Source organism: Felis catus, chromosome F1, assembly GCF_018350175.1.
Source record: "Felis catus isolate Fca126 chromosome F1, F.catus_Fca126_mat1.0, whole genome shotgun sequence".
Lineage (NCBI taxonomy): Eukaryota > Metazoa > Chordata > Mammalia > Carnivora > Felidae > Felis > Felis catus.
Genome location: NC_058384.1, coordinates 15,778,247 through 15,800,038, shown reverse-complemented (window position 1 = coordinate 15,800,038; position 21,792 = coordinate 15,778,247). Strand labels below are relative to the sequence as shown.

Sequence of the window (21,792 nt, the reverse complement as noted above, 5' to 3'; positions counted from 1 at the left end):
GTGTCTGGATGTCTTCTTTGGAAAAGTGTCTATTCATGTCTTCTGCCTTTTTCTTCACTGGATTATTTGTTTTTTTGGGTGTGGAGTTTGGTAAGTTCTTTATAGATTTTGGATACTAACCCTTTTCTAATATGTCATTTGCAAATATCTTTTCCCATTCTGTTGGCTGTCTTTTAGTTTTGTTGACTGTTTCCTTTGCAGTCCAGAAGCTTTTTATCTTGATGAGGTCCCAAAAGTTTACTTTTGCTTTTAATTCCCTTGCCTTTGGACATGTGTTGAGCAAAAAATTGCTGCAGCTGAGGTCAAAGAGGTTGTTGCCTGATTTCTCCTCTAGGGTTTTGATGGTTTCCTGTCTCACATTTAGGTCTTTCATCCATTTTGAGTTTGTTTTTGTGTATGTTGTAAGAAAGTGGTCTAGTTTCATTGTTCTGCATGTTACTGTCCAGTTCTCCCAACACCGTTTGCTAAAGAGACTGTCTTTTTTCCATTGGAGACTCTTTCCTGCTTTGTAAAAGTTAGCTGGCCATACATTTGTGCATTCAATTCTGGGTTCTCTATTCCATTGGTCTATGTGTCTGTTTTTGTGCCAATACCATACTGTCTTGATGATTACAGCTTTGTAGCAGAGGCTAAAGTCTGGGATTGTCATGCCCCCCGCTTTGGTTTTCTTTTTCAACATTACTTTGGGTATTCGGGGTCTTCTGTGGTTCCATACAAATTTTAGGATTGTTTGTTCTAGTTTTGAGAAGAATGCTGGTGCAATTTTGATTGGGACTGCATTGAATGTGTAGATTGCTTTGGATAGTATCAACATTTTAATGATAATTTGTTCTTCCAATCCATGAGCATGGAATGTTTTTCCATTTCTTTGTGTCTTCTTCAATTTCCTTCATATGTTTTCTATAGTTTTCAGCATACAGATCTTTTACATCTTTGGTTAGGTTTATTCCTAGGTATTTTATGGTTCTTGGTGGAATTGTAAGTGGGATCGATTTCTTGGTTTCTCTTTCTGTTGCTTCATTATAGGTGTATAGAAATGCAACCGATATCTGTACAGTGATTTTGTATCCTGCGACTTTGCTGAATTCATGTATCAGTTCTAGCAGCTTTTTGGTGGAGTCTTTCATGTTTTCTAGGTAGAATGAAAGTTTGATTTCTTTGCCAACTTGGATGCCTTTTATTTCTTTGTGTTGTCTGATTGCTGAGGCTAGGACTTCCAATACTATGTTAAACAACAGTGGTGAGAATGGACATCCCTGACGTGTTCCTGATCTCAGGGGGAAAACTCTCAGTTTTTCCCCATTGAGGATGATACTGGCTGTGGGCTTTTCGTATACAGCTTTTATGATGTTAAGGTATGTTCCTTCTATCCCGACTTTCTTGAGGGTTTTTATTAAGAAATGATGCTGTGTTTTGTCAACTGTTTTTTCTGTATCTATTGACAGGATCATATGGTTCTTATCCTTTCTTTTATTAATGTGATATATCACATTGATTGATTTGCAAATATTGAACCAGCCCTGCTATGCTGCAGGATTTCACAGACATGTTTAAGAAATGCCAAGAATCACTGTAAATCAGCACAGCTGAATGAAAAAGGGTGTACGTGAGCCAGAAGCCAGAAGTTATTAAAAATCAATTACTGTAGAATTCTAATGTGCCAGGCACTGGGATAGATATGGGAAAAGACATTTTAACAATGATAGCCAATCAGATATGTACAACTATATTCAAAATACTTATGAAAGAGCAGAGGAATGAGTAATCAATAGTCTGTAGGAAGTCAGAGAAGGCTTTATATAAGAAGTAAAAACATTGAGTCTTGTAGAGATATTCCAGGGAAGAAAGAACAGCAAGCATATGAGTAGGCAAAGAGAAATAAAAGGATTTAGCATGCCCAAGGAACCACAGGCAATTTGGTGGGTCTGCAGTAGCATTAGGGAATAGGGGTATGCCAGGGGAGACAGACTGGAAAAATAGGTCAGGTGGAAGTTAAATTATAAAGGACTCATATGTTATGCTAAGTGGTCAAGGCTGCCAACTAGTAGATGTAATACTAAAGCAGCAAAACACATTTGTTTCCTGGCTAACATCTCAAGTGAAAACTACATGAATAGCAGAGAATAAAATTTGAAATTGACCTTACTTACCTTTCAACACTATTGAGATATGAGGATCCATCATGGCCTCCTACTGCATACAGCAGGTCATCAAGAACACTGACCCCAACTCCACATCGCCTTTTGCTCATTGAAGCTACCATTCGCCATTCATTGGTCTGTGGATCATATCGTTCAACACTAGAAATAGCATCTCCACTGCACCAGCCACCAACTGGGGGAAGTAATACAAGTGGTCAAGAGAATACTTGTTCTAATGCACAGAATGTATCACTCACTTCAAAACTTCAAATCGTGACCTATTGCTTGGACTTACCAAATATCTCTAGAAGCAGGTCAAAACATAAGTTATGACTTTTACTTATTCCACTGGGGTTGCGATAATCTTTAATTTTCTAAATAAATCCATTTTACAGAGAACAGCAAGGACACCAGTTTAAGTCAGATTGGGAAGTAAGTGGCGTTTAATGGATAAAACACTGAATTTAGTTAGAAGACTGGAGTTTGAGTGTTACCTCTGCTAAGTGATGTGATCTTGAGAATATCTTATAAACTACCTTATTTGTTAAATAAGGAACAAAAATTTTAAAATGAAATAATAAATACATTAAACTGCTTTCTAAAGAATAAAATACTACATAAATGTAATTTGTTATCGAAAGCTTAAAGAACTAAAACCTGACAAAAAATAACCAGCATTGGTGAGGATGTGAAGAAAAGGGAATCCTCATACACTGTTAGTAGAAGCATAAATTGGTGCAGTCATTCTGGAAAACAATATGGAGGCCTCAAAAAATTAAAAATAGAACTATCATATGACCCAGCAATCCCACTTCTGAATATTTATCCAAAGAAAATGAAAACACTAATTCAAAGAGCAATATGAACCCCTATATTCAATGCAGCATTATTTATAATAGCCAAGATATGAAAGCAACCTAAGTATCTACTGATAAATGAATGAGATATACTATATATACACAATTGAATATTACTCAGCCATAAAAAAGAAGGAAATCTTGTCATTTGCGACAACATAGTTGGATCTAGGGATCCAATCAAGTGAAATAAGTCAGACAAATGCTGTACAATTTCACTTACGTGGAAACAAACAAAACAAAACAGAAACTAACTCATAGATACAGGAAAAAAACTGTTGGTTACCAGAGTGGAGAAGGGTTGGGGGGCAGGCAAAATAGGTGAAGGGGATTAAAAAGGTATAAACGTCCAGTATAAAATAAATTAGTCATGGGGATGTAATGTAGAGCACAGGGAATACAGTCAATAATATAATAACTTTGTGGGGTACCTGGGTGGCTCAGTCTCAAAAAAAAAAAGAACTATAATTCAGAAGCCTAGTTTTCTTTTTATTCTACTGGGGAGGGAGATTTTGACTCATCTATTCACAGTCTCTTAATAGGTCCTCTTATAACTGAAAATAACACAAAAATTCTTATGATTTATGCTATAAAATACTTTACTTTCTGTTTAATCTACACTCTATAGAGAATTCTACATTATCCAAACTGACATTTAAGGTCAGGAAATGTTTTGAAGAAACTACATTTTTCATAACCAGAATAACAAGTTCAAACTGAGTTCCACAGAGCTTCTCAGAGTGCTCCCTGAATAAAGAAGTGGTTATAGCAGATAATTTTAATTTATTATTCTTTCAAATCATCTCTATTCCAATCCAAAATAAGGGCTACATTATGGAGCTTAAAAAGTGAGGTCTAGGGGCGCCTGGGTGGTTCAGTCGGTTGAGCGTCCGACTTCGACTCAGGTCATGATCTTGTGGTCGTGAGTTCGAGCCCCGCGTTGGGCTCTGTGCTGACAGCTAAGAGCCTGGAGCCTACTTCAGCTTCTGTGTCTCCCTCTCTCTCTGCTTCTCCCCCACTCATGCTCTGTCTCTCTCTCTGTCAAAAATAAATAAAACATTTTAAAAAATTAAAAAAAAAGTGTCCAAAAATTAAAAAAATAAAAGGCTCCTACTCCAGCTATTAAAACAATAGCCAAACAAAATAGTTAATAGATCTTCATAATAATGGACGTAACTCCATAAAGATGGTCCTACTACTAGAATTCCCAAAAACAACATGACATCATGAAGACACAGGTACCACAAATAATTAGATCTTGCAGCTTTCTAATTTCAAAATAGACCATCAACTTTCAAAAGTGGGAAAGAGAAACTCTAAGACTGCTCTATGGGAGAGCAAGGATGCAGATGTATGTAGGTGCGAGCATGCAAATGTCTGTGTAAACCCACATAGCAGGTGAATATGATCACACATACATAGGAATAAATAAGAATAATAATACAAATTATAAATCTATTAATAACAGAAACATTTGGACACTAGATGTATGGGAGAATTCAGTGCATAATGAATTAATAATTAAGTTTGAAATCTAAAACAAAAATAAAGAAATTCTTCAAAAGAGAAAAAAAAGTCTGGTGAGGACTGGAGTGAAAAAGAAAACCTGGCATCAATTTTCTTCTTGCAGAAATACTACAATCCTCTACGTGAAGAAATTTAGGTGAAAAAACTTAAAAAGAGAGAGCTAAAAACATAAATTATCAAATTTTCCTTCTAAAAATATAGGGGAAAATATATTCCCACACGCCAAGAGAAAATTAAATTGGGAAGAAAAAGATAGGCAGTAATTAGGCTGATGGAAAAGGATACTAGGCCCCAGAGATTGCACAAAATTCCCTGATGAAAAGGAATAGAACACTTCATATATTAAAATGGGACAAAAGAATCCAAGGATGTCTACATCTAAGGAGCCATGGAATTAGTGAAAGTTGGGAGCTTAAATACAAATACTATGCGTCCCGGTTAGCTCCACGAATCAGAATTAGAAAAAAAATTCAGAGAACTTGCTACAGACTGAATGTATGTATGTCCCACCAAAATTTATATGTTGAAATCTAGTCCCCAGTGTGTTGGTATTAGGAGGTAGGGCCTTTTCAAGGTGCTTAGGTCATAAGGGCAGAGCTTTCATGAATGGGATCAGTGCTCTTATAAAGGAGACCTCAGAAAGTTCCCTTGCCCCTACCTCCATGTAAGAACACAGCAAAAAGATAAGAAGACCAACCTCCATGAAGAAGCAGGTGGGCCCTCACCAGACATGGAATCTTCTGGTGCCTTAATCTTAGACTTCCTAGCCTCCAGAACTGTGAGAGATAAATTTATGTTGTTTATAACCACCCAGTTTCTGGTTTTCTGTTAGAATAGCCCGATGGACTAAGACAAAACTAGTAAAAAGTAGTTTGATGCAACTGTGAGAAAGCTGTTATTCAGGTGAACAAGGGAGCTGAATTTACGTGGATGGAAGTGACATCTGAGGATGAAAGTTCTTAAAGATTAAGGAGCAGAGAGTAGGAGCAAAATGATACAGCAGGCTGTCTTGGGCTCAATCTAGCTCAGTGGAGCTAGGAAAGTGTGTAACTGTTTAATGTAAGATAATGTTTTGTTTTTTAAACTTTTTTTAAATGTTTACTTATTTTTGAGAGAGAGACAGAGTGTGAGTGGAAGAGGAGAGAGAGAGGAAGACACAGAATCTGAAGCAGGCTCCAGGCTCCGAGCTATCAGCAAGCATGGAGCCTGATGTGGGGCTCAGACCCACGAACCACGAGATCATGACCTGAGCCGAAGTTGGATGCCTTAACCAACTGAGCCACCCAGGCCTCCCTGTAAAGATCATGTTTTTTGACAGTTCTAGGTAATTATGAGGTGACTTGCACACTGGTATATAAAAAATGCATATGACTCATTTTAACAAAATATCTACTGCATGATATTTAGACTTACATTAGATATTTAGACTTACATTTTTAGACTTACATAAAAATAGAGCACTCTTGGAGAATACCAGTGTTGGATCATGAGTTAAGGAGTCAAGCTACATGGTAACTTATTATGTGTCTCTTATGACAGTGGATATCACAATTGTCCAAAGGACTACTCAAATGACAGTTTAACATGTAGGAAAACATTCAGTTTAATCAGAGTATATTAAGACCCAAACCTGCAAAGAGTACTTCTCCACATCGGATAGGTTTCCGTGGTCTTGTCCTTGGTCCTTGCATCAGTGGTCGTTCTTGAGGTAAGAGGAGATAGTTTTTAGCTTCATCTACCAAGTCTCTGTGGAGAAAATTCTGCCTTTATTCCAAATGTCTAAATAATATTGTTAGTCAAATTCCAATATGGTTTAGGAATACGTAAATTGGCAAAGGGGAGCAAGCATAAATCAAACCAAATCATGAATGCCAGCCAATATTAAAAAGTCACAAACATGAGAGAAATGATGCCAGTCATACTATGAGTTGTAAATTGATTGGTATTTCCATCATGACTTCCTATCTTAGTGCAAATTTAGCCTGAAACTCATTATGCTTGGGACCACCGATAACTTACGGGAAACTAAAATTTACAACTCAATTACCAACCTGCATAGTTATTGCTTTCTCATGAATTTTACTAGATTCTGCAGGATACTGGCAGAGTAGCACATCAGCCTTGGCACTAGATAGTTGTCAGATTAATTAAATAATAAAACTAAGTAAAAAATTGGATTGTTAAGAAGAAACAGTGTACTGTCATTTAATATTAATTTGCTATCTGGTACTGTATGAAATGGTTTACTTTCAGCAAGTCTACTGAGGAGGAACAATTTTTTTCCCTGTCTCTTCAGGTACTTTCTGAGAAGAACCTAGTAATTACACTTGTTAAATACAATATCCTAATACAAACTATTCACATACATATTTAGCTCACTTGAGTCCTCTCTTTGAGTGATTCAGGACCTGATTAGTGCAAACTCTGTTCTTTCCCAATCTTGAAAGTGTTTCCTAAAATATATTTTCATTTCTCTAGCTTTTTATGCTAAAAAGAGTAATTTATTCCTGCAGGACCAATCCCAAGCATGACCCAATAATGTACTTCCAATATGTGGTTTTGATAGGGCCCCTTTTGAGTTTACTTATCCTAAAAAAAACAAACAAAAAACAAACCCCAAACCAACAGCTCCTCCCCACCCAAAACCCAAGCTGATGACCAAGAACTTTCTCAAGCTTCCTCAGCCTTAAAAACAAAGACTGGGATCTCTTAATAGCCAGTTTTTAAGTGTTGAGGATTTATAGTACTCTCCTAGAGACAGTACTATAGAACTAAAACTTAGCAAGCCAACCCAAAATTAATAGTAACAATGAGAACACTTATAGCTATGTGTCAGTCCTTGTTATAAGGGTTTAGTATATATTAACTCAACAATCCCCACCACTGGGGGTACTATTATTGTCCCTACTTTACAGATGAAGAAACCATAGCAGAAAGAGGTTAAGATAACTTGCCTAAGGTCCCACATCTAGTAAATGGTGAGGTCAGGATATCAGTAATGGGTTTCCTTTAAAAGTGACTTTGGAAGTACCTCTACTTGGTGCATCAGAATCAGTACAATCTGATTTATGTTTTATGGATGGGGAGCACTTTTGCATTGTTTCTTCAGATTTCAGAATCCGTAATTCCATATGGTTTTCCTTCTGCTACTATACATACTTGAGGGAATTAATTACCATTTGTCTGGTTTTTATTTAAAATACAAATATCAGGGCACCTGGGTAGCTCAGTCAGTTAAGCATCCAACTCTTGATATTGGCTCAGGTCGTGATCTCACGCACCTGAGATCAAGCCCCATGTTGGGCTCTGTGCTGAGTGGGGAGCCTATGTGGGTTTCTCTCTCTCCCTTTCTCTCTGTCCCTCCCCCACTCGCTCACACACTCTCTCTCAAAATAAACAAACATTTAAAAATAAAAAAATAAAACCCCAAATATCTAAAACCCCCTCTGACATTTTTCTAAGGGACAGGCTTCAGATTATAGAAGAAATGCAAACGAATCTACATGCTCTACTTCTGTTCTAGGGATTCCTAATACTAAAGCAAGTTTCTTTAGTCACTAAGGGAGACCCAAAGGTCAATATATTTCAAGGAGTTCTTTTCATTTTTATATATAGAACATGCTAGGGAAAAAATGGTTAAAAACACCATATAGTTTGATTTGAACCTAAATCTTAAAATCTATCAAACTGGGAAAAGTAATTTATCAATTTGTGTCTATATTACAGAGATAGCCCAATAAAATAGGTGTTTTGCTTATGCTATAGAAGCATTTAGAATTTCTTTCACGAAGAACATCATGAAACTATCCCACCAAGCTCTGGTGGAAACCCTTCCACAGCTACTTGACGAGCAGACCTTTGACTCTGTCCACAACCTCAGAAAGCAAGGCTGGTCCTATTCCCTAAGCAGCTATATGTGATGGAAGGAACAGTGCTCTTGGTACTTTCTGACAGATTCAACAGTGTTATTTATCTCAAGAAAAACATATATTAGCAGAGAATTGCCTCTTCAAATTCAAGCTTGCATTAAAATCTTAGAAATCTACCTCTTTATTGCCACTTCTACACCAATAAGCACCACACATAAAAACTAATGGAATGGAATACTGGAAGCTCAGTCCTCTCTTCTTCCATCTCCTCCTCTTGACCCTAACCCAGAAGAAAAACCTGTTAAATACTGCTCTGGTGTCAGCACTAAGAAATACAACATTTAGGAAGCAACACAAATAAAGAAATTAGAAGGAAACAGAAATGCTTAGTTGTTGATTTTTCCCACCCAGGGCCATTCATACCTGCACTCCTCATCACTTTTGATGAGGGGATCAGAGCCTACAGTGCCCACCAGGAACTTGGGACTAAGCAAAGGCAGACGAACATGCTGCAGCACCTAAGAGATAATAAATATCGTTAAAGGCACGAGCTCCCACCTGCAAGATATTTAACAGAATACGTAACACAAGTTCCCATAGTCTTTCCACTTGCTTTGGGATCTAACTGAATTAATTTGATTTAATTAATAAATAATAAAGATAGAGGGAAGGCATAAATACTAAACCTAAGTTTATTCCATCAATTCAGTAATCAGAATAGTCAGAAAATTGAAAGCATACTAATATCATTTTAGAATGCCACTTTGAGCTTTCAGCAACATGTTTTTAAAAAAAATTTTTTTTAATTTTTTTTAATGTTTATTATTTTTGAGAGAGAGAGAGAGACAGAGACCAAGCAGGGAAGGGGCAGAAAAAGAGGGAGGCACAGAATTGGAAGCAGGCTCCAGGCTCTGAGCTGTCAGCACAGAGCCCAACGCGGGGCTCGAACTCACAGACGGCGAGATCATGACCTGAGCCGCAGTGGGCCGCCCAATCGACTGAGCCACCCAGGCGCCCCTAGCTTTCAGCAATATGTTATAAGCTCTTCTATAATTAGCTTATATAACTGGACTAAAACAATCCAGAAGAATATCCTATTAAACTGCTAAAGACTATAGTCATAATAACAAGAACATTAAACATTCATTTAGTGACCACTTATGGCCCATATCATCCCTTTACTCTTCCAAATGTGATTAGATTTCCAAGTCACAAGGAAGGGAAGCACAATAATTGCCATCCTTGCTTTCTTTTGTTCATTTACACCTTTAGGTTCTGACTTGTGCTATAACCCTAACCTAGAGTTGATGCAAAATAGAGAGGAAGCCAAGGAGCAAAAAGTTCAAAATGATAAACACTTAAAATGCTTCTAAACACTATCTTCTTGATTATTTGGGATAGATGGTGTCTCTTACAGTCTAATATAAGGGACAGTGACAATCGCTTATTTTTTGTAAGTCAAACATTTATTATTTCATCCAGTACAAAAAGGGCAGTTACTTGAAGAAACATTTTCGCCATACCTGGGGTAACTGAGGACGTCTTTCTTGAATACTGTATTTGACCCAGGCCATCACTGCATTGAACACCTGTTCTTCACTGCGAACGTTTAGTTCATCACTAGATATTATATCAATGAGCTGATTGGCTGGAAGCAACATGAACTCTTCACTTTCCATCACCTGTTCAAAGTTCGGTAAGAATAAAAAGAAAAACAACTGTGACCACATTTAATTTACTCTTGATGATGATTTACTTGTCACTGTAAGTTCATCAGTTGTAACAAATGTACCTTTCTGGTGCAGGATGTTGACAATAGGGATGGGAATGTGTGTGTAAATGGGGTACATGGGAACTCTGTTCCATTTAGCTGTGAACTTAAAACTGCTCTAAAAAAATAACATTTATTCATTTAAAAAAAAGGTGGGGAACAAAGGAAAGTACTGAGGACACAATTAAAATTTTAGAAATAATAATTTGTGATTCAAGCAGTTTAAGAAAAATAAAATCTGTTTTTCTAAAATGAAGTATCAAAATATACATTTAACATTAAAAATAAATGAAACTAACTACATCAAATTATAATTCCAGAACTATGAGGCATATAAAAAAAATCAGAAAAAGCTTTCAGAGGAGGATAAGTTGCTGAAAGAGAAACACTAAGGGGCCAGTTTAAAAAAAGAATGAGGGTGTCAGCAATTCCACAAGCAAGAATGAATATACTGAGGAGAGAGACTCATGAAACTTCAGAGGATCAAACCACTCTGATATACAGATATCAGAATGGAGGCGAAATGGCAACAAGGATATTACCTTGTTGTGCGGTCCAGCCACAAATCCCAATATTTTGTATATCCTGCCATCAGTACGTAGAGTAAAAGGGTCAGGGTGCAACGTGGAAGAGGGAAACAGTCAATGCTACCCTCCCTGTGGTTTGTTCTCATTCAGAAGATTGTGCTACACATGATGTCTATTATCAGCACAGGAAGAATACAGTTAGGAATGACCTCCAATGCAGATGATGTATTCTCTTAGGACAGGGTTTTTTCATGCTCATCAAAAAGAATATTACTGGGCACCTGGGTGGCTCAGTCAGGTGCGTGACTGACTTCAGTCAGGTCATGATCTCACAGATTGTGAGTTCGAGCCCCATGTTGGGCTCTGTGCTGATGGCTCAGAGCCTGGAGCCTGCTTTGGATTCTGTGTCTCCCTCTCTCTCTGCCCCTCCCCTGCTCAAGTTCTGTCTCTCCTTCAAAAATAAACATTAAAAAAATTTTTTTTTAAAAATCAGAATATTAGGCAGGATACAAGATAAGCCATAGCAATTTGAATATTTGATTAAGACTGTTTTATCCCAAGTACATTAGAAACAAATGCAAATTCTAAAATGAAGCCATTAGGGCCATAAGGTTGGCTATACTTGTAGCGGAAAATATTAATGAGCTCTCCAATTTTTATAGCACAGGTTTTCAAATCATCTGAGTGAGAGACCCTTGGGGTTCAGGAAATAAAATAGGTTACCTCCATATTTTAGCTGAGGTTGCTTACCCAGGTAACTTAGTAGTTAGAATGACTGCATTGTATTCTCTGTGGCACAGCTGTCAGATTTAGCAAATAAAAACAAAGGACATGCTTACACTACAAAATTACTTGTTGTGTATCTGAAACTTGTATTTAACTGGGCACCCTGTATTTTATCTGGCAACCCCAACTTGGCGGCTATAAAATCAAGGCAAAATTCGAGGCCTAGCCCTAAATTCTGTGTGCTGGCCTTCACAGCATGCAGAACTGTAGTCATGACTGTATCTTCTTTCCTTTTTTCTCTTCTTCACTCTGATCTCTTAACTTAAACACAAGTGTGGTATCATATCTCTTTGCAAAGCAGTGCCTTAACATTCTTTTGGATCTTGTTAAAATATAAATTCTTTTTCCTAACTTAGTGATTATAAACCAATGATCACTAAGTTTAAACTTTATGAACAAAGCACTATTATATTCACTACTTACTGGAAACATTAAATGGCAAGAAGACGTGAAAATCTATGTTAGAAAATATTTGTTTGACAACAAAGAGTCAAACTAATACTTTTGATAGTCTAGTTAAACTGTCACTTCTCCTTTTTCCACCAAGAAGAAAAAAGATATTAGTGATCTACCATTAGAGCAAATCTGGCACTGGAGTCTATCCTTGACCAAACAACCAGGTTAAGAAAATAATGCTTTTTAAAGTATCTGTTTTAAATAAAAGTTTATAGGAGATCTGGATTTTAAGTCCCACACTATTATGGTAATGAGCTTACTTTTAGTTTCTTCTAATGAATGGAGATGCAATTTGAAAAATGAATAAAGCTGAAAACAATAAAAGTGAATAAGCAAAGTTAACTAGAGTTGTTCTACCAGGAGTGAATGGCAAACTTAATGTTGAAAGACAATTTTTTAATTTATCTTTATGGACAAATGACACTGCATGAATTAAGCCAGGTCTAATGAAAAAGAAGGAAATTAAATAGACTTAAGTTAGAAAATAATTTAAATGAGTCACATGTGTTAATGCCCTAAATGGTGACTTTTTTTGCATCTGCACAGAACTAGTGCACAAACAAGTGCATTCTACTCCACAAACAAGGGGATTTCATTATGGTATAAATCAGGTTCATTTGAAAGGCAGGTTCAGAACTGGAAGGGATTCCAAATCTTTCTCTGTTAAGGATATTCTTCAGATATTTGCAACTACCATCAGATGTAAAACCCAAGCTATGGTTAAAACAGGAATTTTTTTTTTTAAGTTTATTTATTTTGAGAGCAAGAGGAAGCACAAGCTGGGGAGGGGCAGAGAGAGAGGGAGACAGAGAATCCCAATCCCACGCTTCGTGCAGAGCCTAAGGGGGCTGGATCACACAACCATGAGATCATGACCTGAGTCGAAATCAAGATTTGGACACTTAACCAACTGAGTGACCCAGGTGCACCTAAAGCAGAAAAATTTTTAAAAATCAACCTTATTTATTTTAAGTGTACAGAACAATGAGTTCTGATAAATGTATATACTCATGTAACCATGACCACAATCAAGATATAGAATATGACCATCATCCCCAAAGCAGGGAATTCTTAATATGGGATCCAATGACTTTTGCAAATTATTTTGGAAATTCTCAGTGGTAGCAAATCTTTAGTTTTAGAGAGTGGATTTTTGTATGTGAAGACAGTGGGAAAGGGGCACCTGGGGGGCTCAGTCCATTAAGTGTCTGATTCTTCATTTTGGCTCAGGTCATGATCTCACAGTTCATGAGACAGCCTCGCGTGGGCTCACACTGACAGTGAGAAGCCTACTTGGGATTCTCTCTCTCTCCCTCTGTCCCTCCCCGCTCGCACACACACACACACACACGTACATTCTCTATGTCAAAAGAAATAAATATTAAAAAAAAACAGTGGAATGAAATTAAGAGTCAAATCTGTTAAAAAAAAGTATGAAGAATTTAGGTTATTTTGAATGGGAAATTAAGTGTTACTATAAAATAGTATTAACTTAATGGAGGTATAAACTCCATTTAGTCATGGTGTAGTCACTTCCTATATTTAGTTGGAATCAATTTAGTAATATTTTATTAAAAATTTTCCCATCTAAATTAATGAGAGATCTCCATCTTTAGTTTTCTTTTAACATGTTTTTTTTTTAATGTTTATTTATTTTTGAGAGAGAGAGAGAGAGAGAGAGAGAGAGAGAGAGAGAGAGAGAACACAAGCAGGGGAGGGGCAGAGAGAGAGAGAGAGAGAAACAGGGAGACACAGAATCTGAAACAGGCTCTAGGCTCTGAGCTGTCAGCAAAGAGTCTGACCCGGGGCTTGAACAGCAAGATCAAGACCTGAGCCAAAGTCAGACGCCCAACTGACTGAGCCACCCAGGCACCCCAAGTGTCTGTGGTTTTGATAGCAGGGTATTTTGTCCTTATTTGGCAACCTCCTCCTCCTTTTTCTGGAAGACTTTCTATAGGATTAGTATTATTTCTTCCTTAAATGTTTGATAGAATTCACCATCTGAGACAAGCATTTTCTTTGTGGGAAGGTTTTTAAATTATTATTTCAATTACTTTCATAGATGTAGGGTTGTTCTGGTTTTCTGTTTCTTCTTGAGTCAGTTTCTGGAATCTGTGTTTTTCAAAGAATTTGTCCATTTCCTATCAGTTGTTGAATTTATTGGCAAAATGTTGCTCATAACACTTCCTTATTATCTTTTTTAATCTGAGGGATTTGTAGTGATGTCCTCTTATATCTGATATTGGCAATTTGTGTCTTGTCTCCTTTTCTTGATCTGTAGGGCTAGAAGTTAATCAATTTTTTTTTCAAAGAACAATTAATTTTTTACTCTAACCTTTATTCTTTTCTTCCTTCTACTTACTTTGGGCTTTAATTTGCTCTTCTTTTCCTAGTTTACAAAAGTAATCACTAGAACAAAAACAAATGTTTCTATACAAAAATAAAATTTAACAAGCAAAGAAGACATCATATAGAAAAAGAAATACAGCAAATACAACTAAAGTATATACTATTTATAAAAATATGACAGAGTTGAGAACAAACATATCAGTCATGGCAACAGATAAAAATGGGCTTTAATTCCCTATTTATTTTATTTTATTTTTTTAAACTTTTATTTATTTTTGAGACAGAGAGAGAGAGACAGACAGACAGACAGACAGAGCGTGAGCTGGGGAAGGGCACAGAGAGAGGGAGGAGACACAGAATCCAAAGCAGGCTCCAGGCTCTCAGCTGTCAGCACAGAGCCCGATGTGGGGCTTGAACCCATGAATCATAAGATCATGACCTGAGCTGAAGTCAAACGCTTAACCCACTGAGCCACCCAGGTGCCCCTTTAATTGCCTATTTAAAGAAAAAGATTTTCAAACTGGCTCACAAAGCAAAACTTATCTCTATGCAAATTCAAGAAAAATACCTAAAACATTATGATGCAAAAATGCTAAAAATAAAGGGCAAATGGGCAAAGATACATCAGGCAAGTGGAAACAACAACAAAAAACAAATAAGAACTGAAAGCCAGGTATCAGGCAAAGTAGAATCAAGACAACAAAAGAATGAAATCTGACAAATGAGGATACTTCGTAAAGCTAAAAGTCACAATCTGTAATTAAGATACAGAATTATGATTATATATGCATTAAGCAACACAGCACCCACCTGTATAAACTACAGATGATGCAAAGAGAAATAGATAATAGATGTTAGATAGACACTAATAATAGATGACTTTAACACACAGGTCTGTGGACAAAGTAATATAAAAGAGCTAAGCAACACAATCAATAAGGTAGACTTTATGCATATATATCAAATACTGTAAGAATGAGACTAGAAAATATACCTTATTTTCATGCACATATGGAATAGTCAGAAAAACTGATAATGTGGGACTAAAAAAGTCAGTAAATTTCATGAAGTAGAACTACTAAAAATAACACTGACTGCCATGCACTAAAATTATAAATTAAAAAAAAACCCACCTAAAAATTTAAAAATTTTCTATTAATAGTTCTTGGTAAAGAAAAATGCAGGGGCGCCTGGGTAGCTTAGCCGGTTAAGCGGCCGACTTTGGCTCAGGACATGATCTCACAGTTTGTGAGTTCGAGCCCTGAGTCAGGCTCTGTGCTGACAGCTCTGAGCCTGGATCCTGCTTTGGATTCTGTGTGTGTCTCTCTCTCAAAAATAAATGTTTAAAAAAAGAAAAAGAAAAATGTAAACAGAATTACTTAAAACAACAATAAAATGAGCAGTAAAGATAAGAATCTATTAAATGTATTTAAAACAGTGATCAGAGAAAAACTATGGCTTTAAACACTCAGAGTACTTAAGGTAAAAGAATGAAAATGAATCAAATTCTCAATCAAATAGCTAGAAAAAGAATACAGCAAGCCAAAAGAGAATACAAGGAAGGAAGTAACAAAAGTAGAACATTAATGAAATAGACACAAAAATTACAGATTTAATTAATGAGTCAAAATATTGATTCTTTGGGAAAACATGAACAAAATAGACATACCACTAGCTACCTTTTTCAAGGAAAGAAACATTGAAAGTACACATATACAAAATACAAAATATCAAGGGGTAAATAACCATTGATGAAGAAATTTAAAAATTAAAAGAAATTTGTACACCTCTATATAAATAAATTTGAAAATCTAGATAAAATTGATAATTTTGTACGGAAACATAGTCTACCAAAATTGAACCTAGTAGAAAGAGGAAATGTCATGGAACGGAGAAAATGATCAATAAACTACTTCACAAAAAAGCACCACACCTAGACAGTTTCACAGAGAAATTCTACCAAACTTGCAGGGAGGACATAGTCCCAATGTTGTACAAATTGTTTCAAAGCACTGGACATGAAAGAAAACTTCTAACTCATTTGCATTAAGTATAACATGTATATCTAACCTGATAAAGATAGCACAAGAAGGGGCGCCTGGGTGGCTCAGACAGTTAAGCATCAGACTTCATTCAGCTCAGGTCATGATCTCATGTTCTGTGAGTTTGAGTTCTCTCTCTCTATCCCTCCCCACTTGCACTCTCTGTGTCTCAAAAGCAAACGAACATTAAAAAAATAAAAATGGGGTGCCTGGGTGGCTCAGTTGGTTAAGCATCTGCCTTCGGCTCAGGTCATGATCTCATAGTTTGTGAGTTTAAGCCCCATGTCGGGCTCTCTGCTGTCAGCACAGAGCCTGCTTCAGATCTCTGTCCCCCTGCCCCACTCACTCTCTCTCTCTCTCTCTCTCTTAAAAATAAACTTAAAAAAATTTAAAAAATAAAGAAAAAATAAAAATAAGAAAATAAAACTAGCACAACTTCTCATGAAAAAGATAGTACAAGAAAATTAAAGATTAGTAACACTTATTAATATCAACACAAAGACATTGTCTACAATATTAGTGAATAGATTCCAACTCACATTAACAGTCCACCATGACCAAAATGTGTGTACTAAAAACACAAAGATGCTTTAATTTTAGGACTTCATTTAAAAGAATTCATAATAATGGGTTTAAGGAGAAAATTCATATGATTATCTCCATAAATACTGACAAAACCTTTGACAAAATTCAATACCATTCCTTATAAAAAAATATCCAAGAAATAGGAAGTACATGAGTACTTCCTTAATATGATAAAATATTCACACTTCAATCCTAAAACCAGTATATTCATTAATGGGAAAACACTAAAGCCATTCCTACTAATGCCAGAAACAAAGTATGTCCAATATTTCCATTACCATTTAACATTTTACTAGAAGTATTAAGCCAAACAACTGGGAAAAAAAAAAGTCATTAACAACTGGAGAAGAAGAAATAAAACTATCGATATGCAGATGACATCACAGGATGTTCAGAAAACTCTAAAGAATCAGTGTAAATAACTCAAAGAATAAAAAAATCCAGTAAAGTAGCTTTCATATACATTAATGGTAGTTGGTTAGAAGCTATAGTAAAGGGAAAAAAACTTTACATAGCAACAAAAAATACATTTAGAATAACTTAAGAAATGTAGAAAACTTAAGTGAAGAAAACTATAAAACATTCCTGAGAGATAAAAAAACAGAACTGAAGAAACAGAAAGGCATCTCTCATTTTTGAATAGAACTCAACATCATAAAAACAATTCTTCTTTTTTTTTTTTAATTTTTTTTTCAACGTTTATTTATTTTTTGGGGGACAGAGAGAGACATAGCATGAACGGGGGAGGGGCAGAGAGAGAGGGAGACACAGAATCGGAAACAGGCTCCAGGCTCTGAGCCATTATCCCAGAGCCTGACGCGGGGCTCGAACTCACGGACCGCGAGATGGTGACCTGGCTGAAGTTGGACGCTTAACCGACTGCGCCACCCAGGTGCCCCAACAATTATTCTTCTTAAGTTAACTTGTAAATTAATGTGATGCCAATAAATATACCAAGTTTTCTTCTCAAAGCTGGAAAATGTGATACTAAGCTCATTTCGAAAAATAAACATGCAAGAAAGTTAGGAAAACACTGAAAGAGAGAGTTATACGGTAGTGGTATTAGCCCTACTATGTATTAAAATATACTACAAAGCTTCAATAATTAAAACATTGCAGGAAATAGCATGGGGCTGCTAAATGGCCTATAATAGAAGGTCTAGAACCAAGCACACACAGAAATTCAGTGTATAATAAAGATCTTATCTCAAATCACTGTTTCAAAAAGATTTTTAAATAAATGGTATTGGGACTAAATATTTAGAAAAAGATAATAGTAAGTCCATATTCCACACCCTACACAAGATAAACTCAGATCATACATACTAGAAAAAATATGGGTGAATTCCTCTGTAACCTAAGTGTAGGAAAAGCCTTTCAAATTTTGCCTCAAAACCCAGATGCAATAAAGTAAAAGATTTATGTATTTGATAATATTAAAAAAAAAAAAAACTTTCCATGACCAAAAATTACCATAAGTAGAGTTGAAAGGCAAATGTAAACTGGGAAAAAAGAGTTTGTAACTTGTAGCACAGAGAGAAGGCTATCACTGTTAATGCAGAGAGAACTTTAAAACACTGAATAGAAAAAAGATTTAAAAATCTAATAGAAAAATGGGCAAAAGATAATAAATAATTCATAAACATGACAGATATGAAAGATACTCAACTTTACTTAAGAGAAATGCAAACTGAAACACTCTGAGATTCCACTTCCCATCTATTAGACTGGCAAAAATTCAAAACGTTGACAATATATTCTGTTAGTGACTCTATGAGGAAATATTCACCCTCATATTATTATGGCATATATTACGGTCAGAATGGTTCATCCTCATAGAGGGGAATGTGGCGATATTTAACAAAATTACACATGCAGTCAACCTTCGGCCCTGCAGTCTGATTTCTAGGAATTTATCCTGAAGATAAACCTTCAACAACACTGAAATATTCATACACAAGTCTATTCATTGCAGCATTATCTGTAATGGCAAAACACTGAACACTATGCAAATGCTCAAACAGGAAATTGATTGAGCAACTTTGTGGTACACACAAGGAGAACAACGCCGCTGTGGAGAGAGAACTGTGAACTGATATGGAACGAATTCCAGAATAAATTAAGTAGAAGGCAAAGGCAACAAAGAATATACAGAATGCTACCTTTTGTGTCGGAAAGAAATGGAAATTAAAAAAAAATGCATATGTCTGCTTAATTTTGCAAAAATAAGCACAGGAAGGATAAATCAGACTATCAAGCATCAAAATAATAAATGGTAACAAAGGACTATAATCCGTTAACTAGAATAAGAGTCTAGTGAGTCCATGATGCTAATCAATCATTCAGAACAGGGAAAATTCTTCCTTATAGCAGAATGTTGATAGAAAAATGGAGTGGTTTTTTCAAATCACCATTTTACAGCCATCATAGTAATGACTGATTTGGGCAGAAATGATCAATGTATATGAGTGAAAATGAGTGAAAGTTTGATAAGGAAAAGAATATTTACATGGATTTGAAGTATCTCTCTGTAAAAGTTTTTACTAACTACAAAACGAAAAATAGGAAAATAACAATAGGAAAGAAACTTAGGGGACTCCACTTAACCAAACGGTTGAAGTTAACACAATCAGTAATGGGACAAATAGATACCATGTACTTCCTGTGATGCACTGAGAATGACAAAGTATCATTTATGTAGTATTCCTGTCAATACTGAATCTACCATGAGGATACATCAGACAAACTCAGACTGAGGGACGTTTTACATTAATTGGCCTATACTCTTAAAGGTGGAGAGAACTACTCCAGATTATCAAGAACTCAGAAAACATGACAACTAAATGCAGAGCAATCATCTGCTCTGGAAATTGGACTGGAAAAAAAAAAATTGTTACAAAGAACAATATGGGGACAGTTGGTGAAACTGGAATGGGGACTATGGATTAAATAAAGTTTTTATTAATGTAAAATTTCATCAGTTTGATGAATGAATTGTCTTTAAAAACTTTTAATGTGTGCTTATTTTTGAGAGAGAGAGAGAGAGAGAGAGAGAGAGAGAGAGAGAGAGAGAAGGCAAGGGGCAGAGAGAAAGGGAGACACAGAATCCAAAGCAGGCTCCAGGCTCTGAGCTGTCAACACAGAGCCAGATGTGGGGCTCAAACTCACAAACCACGAGATCATGACCTGAGCCAAATCAGATGCTTAACCAACTGAGCCACCTAGGTGCCCCAATGAATGAATTGTCCTAAGAGACTTCTATGTTAAAAGAAAAAAATGCCCTTGGTCTTAGGAAATACACACTGAAGTGTTTAAGAGTAAAGGAGTGTGATATATGCATATACTCTCAAATTGTTCACAGAAAAATGTTCGATATAACAAGCAGAGAATGGTAAAGCAAATGTAGCAAAATGTTAACAACTGGTAACCTGGGTAGGAGGTATATGAAAGTTTTTTCTTATAAATTCTTATAAATTTGAATTTTTTTCAATGAAGTTAAAAATTATTTTTCCAAACTGACAGTTTGAACACTGGTATATTATTGTGATGTATATTTCTTTAATTATGTGTAAGGGTGACTAAGCTTTCATATGTTTATTTACATTTGAATATCTCCTTTCATACATTGCTTATTCATACACTTTACCTATTTTTATATTGTGTTTTTCATGTTTTTTCTCACTGAATTTGTATGACTTTTATGGAAAAAATTTTCTTTCTGTCATGTATGCCCCATGTATGAGTTTGACGTTAATTTTTTGACTTAGTTTATGGTGTTATTGTTGTTATTGTTGTTATAAAGAACAAAAATTCTCAATTTTTATGCAATCAAATTTACCAATCTTTTATGGTTTCTGAGTTAAATCCTGCCTGAAAAGGATTAAGCCACCGTAGTTTAATTGCTATGAATTATTGTGTTGATGACTTCTAAATTTTAATCTCAGTCTAACCTCTTTTCTAAGATACAGACTCCTAAACAGTGGCCCAGCTCAGTATCTCTATTTAGACATCTCACGGGTGTCTCAAACTGAATATATGTAAAATGAAACCCATGATATTATCTCCTCAAATTGCTCCCTTCTCCAGTACATTTGTAGTACAAGTTCTCTGCTGAGTCAGTGTGCAAAAGCATGTAATTTTGAAATATACTGCCTAATTTTCTTTCAAGAAGGTTGCATCGATTTATGTTCACACTAGCAATGCAGCTCTACTGCCTTGTCTCCATGGCCTTGTCAACAGGGGAAGGAATCATACTTTTGGATATCTGTAATCTGATAGATTACAATTTTGTAATCTGAGAAATAAAAAATAGTACTTTGGTATAGTTTTGTGTTTCAGTTATTCTGAAAAAGCTACAACAGATTTTCATATGTTTAAGAGAAATCTGAATTTGTTTACTGCCCATTTTTTGGTTAGATCATTGGTCTAGGTTATTGAACAACAGGATCTCTTGCTATATTAAAGAGAGTATTTACTGTGATAGGCTATTTACGGTGATAGCTGCAAAGTTTGCACTGTTTTTTTTTTTAAATGTTTTTTAACTTATTTTTGAGAGAGCACGAGTAGGGGAGAGGCAGAGAGAAGTGGGGGACAAAGGATCCAAAGTGGGCTCTGTGCTGACAGCAGCAAGCCTGATGCAGGGCTTGAACCCATGAACCATGAGATCATGACCTGGGCCAAAGTCGGATGTTCAACCCACTGAGCCACCAAGATGTCCCTGTCTTTTTTTTTTTTTTATGTTTAATTTTGAGAGAGAGAGAGAGCGCGCGCGCGCGCGCGCGCGCGCGCGCGCGCGCGCGTGAGCAGGGGAGGGGTAGTGAAAGAGAGAGACACAGAATCGGAAGCAGGCTCCAGGCTGTGAACTGTCAGCACAGAGCCCAAG

General features: G+C 36.1%; 1 protein-coding gene across 1 annotated transcript in view; it reads right to left on the bottom strand.

The window, feature by feature from the left end:
* KLHL20 (kelch like family member 20) overlaps positions 1-21,792 on the bottom strand; it is a 70,604-nt gene that overhangs the window by 29,035 nt on the left and 19,777 nt on the right. Inside the window, exons 4-7 of the mRNA XM_011290904.4 lie at positions 9,918-10,076; positions 8,818-8,912; positions 6,156-6,271; positions 2,151-2,334 (exon numbers count right to left, since the gene is read on the bottom strand). Of these exons, the coding sequence (XP_011289206.3) occupies positions 2,151-2,334; positions 6,156-6,271; positions 8,818-8,912; positions 9,918-10,076 (554 nt within the window). The remainder of the gene's footprint in view (positions 1-2,150; positions 2,335-6,155; positions 6,272-8,817; positions 8,913-9,917; positions 10,077-21,792) is intronic.